The sequence below is a fragment of the Prinia subflava genome, chromosome 1 (assembly GCF_021018805.1).
Source record: "Prinia subflava isolate CZ2003 ecotype Zambia chromosome 1, Cam_Psub_1.2, whole genome shotgun sequence".
In the NCBI taxonomy this organism is placed as follows: Eukaryota; Metazoa; Chordata; class Aves; order Passeriformes; family Cisticolidae; genus Prinia; species Prinia subflava.
In genome coordinates, this window is record NC_086247.1 from 122,029,182 (window position 1) to 122,033,277 (window position 4,096).

At 47.1% G+C, this 4,096-nt stretch overlaps 1 protein-coding gene across 2 annotated transcripts; it reads right to left on the reverse strand.

Annotated features, from left to right (window-relative positions):
- Positions 1–233: 233 nt before the first annotated feature.
- Positions 234–2,999, reverse strand: LOC134557530 (nucleoporin NUP42-like). 2 transcript variants are annotated; one of them, XM_063410631.1, is made up of 4 exons: positions 2,876–2,997; positions 2,238–2,342; positions 1,042–1,126; positions 234–901 (listed from the first exon to the last, which is right to left on the reverse strand). In XM_063410631.1, the coding sequence occupies exons 1-4, from the start codon at positions 2,903–2,905 to the stop codon at positions 318–320; spliced, it is 804 nt and encodes a 267-aa protein (XP_063266701.1). In that variant the 5' UTR covers positions 2,906–2,997; the 3' UTR covers positions 234–317. The 2 variants fall into 2 exon arrangements, with proteins under 2 accessions (XP_063266701.1, XP_063266708.1); XM_063410638.1 differs by lacking the exon at positions 2,238–2,342 and having other exon boundaries at positions 2,876–2,999.
- Between the last annotated feature and the right edge of the window lie 1,097 nt (positions 3,000–4,096).

Below are 4,096 nucleotides of genomic sequence, written 5' to 3' on the forward strand. Positions count from 1 at the left end.
CTCACCAATAAATTTACAATACCAATTGTCAGGGCATGGAGTGAACATTTGGAGATAATAAACTGATCCAAGAGTAGGTTTTAAACACCTGACTGAAACATTATTTCTTTTGACACCATATTTTTCATAGAGTCTTTGCACAAAATTTCACTGGACAGCATAGAGAAGGGAATGTTCCATTTTAGTTTCAGCAGTTCATTTCTCAGATGTAAAAATTCTGTCCCAAAATAACGTTCAGAAGTTTATACTTGTGCATTTATTCCTGTGGAAGAGAATTGACAGAGAAAATAAAAATTAACAATATTTCAGAATAAATTTTAAAGCCCAAAAGCATTTAAAAGTTCTAATGGTGGTGGCTTAAGAGGAATCTTTCCAATCGTGAGCTCCTTTGCTTCAAACTGCTGCCACTCTTCAGCTGATAATTCACTCTTGGGCGTGAATAACTTCTCCGAGGTGGGGCTGGAGCTGGTGGCTGCAGCGGAGGTGACAGTGACAGGATGTCCAGAGGCACTGGCGCTCTGTCCAAATAAAGAACCGCTCGAGGGCGAGGCGGAAGAGGCTACGCCGGCACTGAAGGCTCCAAAGGCTGGGAGCGGAGCGGTGCTGGCAGAGTTCACAGCAGCAGCACTGCCAAAGCCTGGAAAGCCACAGGTCCCAAAGCCAGCGGCTGTGGCAGCTGTTTTAAAGGAGAAGGAGGCTGCGGATGGAGCGGCCGCGCTGCCAAAGCCCACGGACTGGGCTGTGCCAGGAGAGGACACTGTCCCAAATGCAGGAGCATTTGCAGCAGCAGAAGAGCTCCCGGCACCAGGGCTGCTCCCGGATGATGTTGAGCTGACGAGGCTGGAACTGGTTTTAAAGGAGAAACTGCTGGCACTGGTACTGCTGCTGCTCACAGGAAAGCCTGCAAGTAGAGAATTTACAACAAAATATTAGAACGGGTGTCCCAGGGATACTAAACCACTGCTGTGCTTCAAAGATGCAGCAGCAGCAGCAAACGACGGGAAATGTTCAAATGTTTTGGTTCTTAGAACAGGAACTTACTTGACAGCCCAAAGCTTGAGGTTTGCTGTCCTCCCATTCCAAAGGCAGGTGCTGGTTGAGTGCCCGTGCTCTTGAAAGCAGAGAGCTGAAAGAATTCCAGAGACATACATGAAAAATAGGTTCCAAAACAGGGAAGTCTCTCTGAATATCTATTTGAAACAAAAACAGAGCTGCCCAGTCCTACTGAATCCAACTCAGACCATGCTGGACAGTGATCACTCCTCACAACTGCCTGTTCTTGCAGTGCTTTAAGTGCTCTAAGGCCATACACGCTCTCTCCAGAAATGCAAATCTGCTACAACTGATTGATTTTTGCCTGCCAGTCAATGACCTGATCCCCTCTGCAGCTCTCATTCTCACCTCTTCCTATTCCAGGTTGTGCTCTGTGACTGTGTTTAGGGCACAGCTTTGACTCACTCTGTTGCTTGTCCTCAGCACATCCTGTCTCCTGTGCCCAAATCCTGCTTGTCCACTTCAGCACTGAACAGGCCAAGGGCTGGGATTGTAGCACTCAACCTTTCCTGCACTTCATGCAGACTGCATTTAAATAGAGCCACTTCCTCTGTCTCCCTGGTCATTTCTTTCACATGGGCTTTTACTCAAGCATTTCCTTCTGAAATGAAAACTTCTGGAGATGAAAACCCATCTCCATTCACAAGTGTTTGTCACCTTTGCACAACCAATGACTCTTTCTATGCTCACATGTTTTCCATAGTGCTTCTCTCCCACCTCTCTCTCAGTTCTGGCATTGGCCAAATGCTCCGTTTATCCTAAGGTGTCCTGGAGAGCGATTCTGGCCCAGTCTGCTGATCCTCTCTTGGAAGAGTCAACATCAGCCCAGGGGAAAAAAGGTGTGGTGGGGATTGGCCTCTTCCTGCTCATGTACACAACCACATCCCAAACTTAGCTCTGGTTGCTTTCACATGGCTTACAATGAGAGAATTCCAAAGCTGGGATCCAGCTGCTGCCTTGCTAACATGGAACCATCTCTATGCACATTTTTCCCCAGTTAACTGAAGGGGTTTATTGTACCACCTGCCATTCACTGATTTCAGGAGTCCAGAGAATATGCCCAGGTGGCACATCACAACTGCCACATCTCAGAGGTCTTTGTAACCATAATTAACATCTGTGTAAATGACTTCATTAAAAATGACAACAGGCACAGAGATATGTTGCCATTCATGAACACCTACCAAAGCTGCATTTAAATTTAAATTAATTTTTGTTGATGCATTTAAAGCTTTCAATTGAAGGAGCCAATTTTTCCATTGTAGTGCTAACTTTTGGACAGCATCTATCTGAAAAGAGAGAGAAAATAAAGTGCATATTCTTCTTATTATTAGGTAGGATTAAAAAAAAAAAAAAAAGAAAAAAAGAAAAAAAGAAAAAAAGAAAATGTTCTGTCAACTGAACCAAACAGAGATATTTAGAATTAGAAAAGAAATAATCCAACAGAGGAGTTTTGCTTTCCTCTGAAAAAGGAAAATTTAATCTTTTCAAGGTGAAAAGATTAAATTTTAGTTATTAATACAAGTTTTCTTTAAATACTCTCACTGATGCCCTTATATGAAATTTTAATGTCTTTACATAAAAAGCACTATCACAGTGGACAGTCTGAGACAGATCTGAGGCAAAAAGATGATATTAGGGTAGGCCATATAGACCAGCTGCTATTTTGGCACTCTCTTTGGTGCACAGGAATTGAAGGCTATTTTGGCACTCTGATCATCTCCTAGAGCTGGGAGATGAGTCAAGAGTTGTCACCTGAAGATTTGTAACAAGTCTTATCCCAAAGACTGTCTCCATGAGTCATCATTTTTAAACTGCTTACACATTTCCCAGTTATATTGTTTGCTGTCATAGTACTCCATAGAACTCCTTGCAATTCTTCTGAAGAGACATCAGAAAAGCCTGCAAGGACAGGAAAAATAAAAACTTCCAAGAAAACAGATGAATACTTCTAACCACCCTCCATAGTTACAAAGACGTGTGCCTTGGTACATTGTCGGTCCTGAAACAGTTACAGTCGGAGACACAAAGGGTTCATTAAAGAACTTCAGAGGTGTAAACGCCCCAAATGAACTGGCAAACGCCGGCTCTCTTAGAGCAGGAATAAAGACAAGAAACTTCAGCCTTCGTCTCTCCGTTTAGTCCCTCGCCTTCCAAAGCTCCCCAGCACTGAAGCCGGTGAGAATGGACACAATTTCGTGTCACGCAGCTGCTGCACGCTCCTCCTGGCAGCAAAGATCCCCGAGCTGCTTTCCCACGGCCCCGTGGCCCATCCCGCAGGCCCTTGGCCAGAACACAACCCTGCGAGTGCCGAACCAGAGGCTGCCGCCTACAGCCCCGCCCGGCCCGCTGTGCTCCGGAGCTCCCGCCGGCAGCGGCCGCACGGAGCGGCACCGGGGCAGGTCCGGGAGCCGCCCGCGTCCGGGGCGCCGCGGACCGGGGCTGCGGGTGCCCGGAGCGCGGGGATGCCTCTCCCGGCGCCGGTCCCCGAGGCGGCCGCAGCCCCCCAGAGCCGAGGGACGAGCGCGTCCGACTCGCGCTGGCGCCGCCCAGGCGTGCCGGCGACTGTTCTCCCCTCAGGACAACGGGTCCGCGAGTTTAAAAGCGGATGCAACACAGATAGAAGAGCCTGTCCAGTCGAAAAAGCACACAGGATTCCAGTAGTTCGGAATCACGGAGTGGAACACACTAGGGACATGTTTCGTGGCTAGAAGTGAAAAGGCAAGGGAAAACAGAAAATGTCGCATGCCCTTCACTTACTGCTGAATAAAGAACCGAGTTGCAGGAACCACAATAGAAGCCGTGAGTGCATCTAGTCCTGTCTGCACAGGCAGAGTTGTCAGGATGAGGAAGGAAACGAGGAGCAAGTCTACAAAGAAGCACTGACTCTGAAAAACCAGGATTTACTTAGGAGAAGATGGAGGAACTTCAGAACTAAAACAGACTACACATCCACAGCACCAGCGAGGTAGAGGTAGGCAAGCACCAACATTTGAAGCTAACTCACTAGTCTCATAGAAACAGACCTGAAAAAATCAGCAAG

Coding starts and splice junctions, on each gene's coding strand:
- LOC134557530 (XM_063410631.1), bottom strand. CDS start 2,905: ATGACAGCAAACAATATAACTGGGAAATGT. Junction 2,343..2,875: donor ACAATATAACTGGGAAATGT/GTAAGCAGTTTA, acceptor CTCTCTTTTCAG/ATAGATGCTGTCCAAAAGTT. Junction 902..1,041: donor CTCAAGCTTTGGGCTGTCAA/GTAAGTTCCTGT, acceptor CTCTACTTGCAG/GCTTTCCTGTGAGCAGCAGC.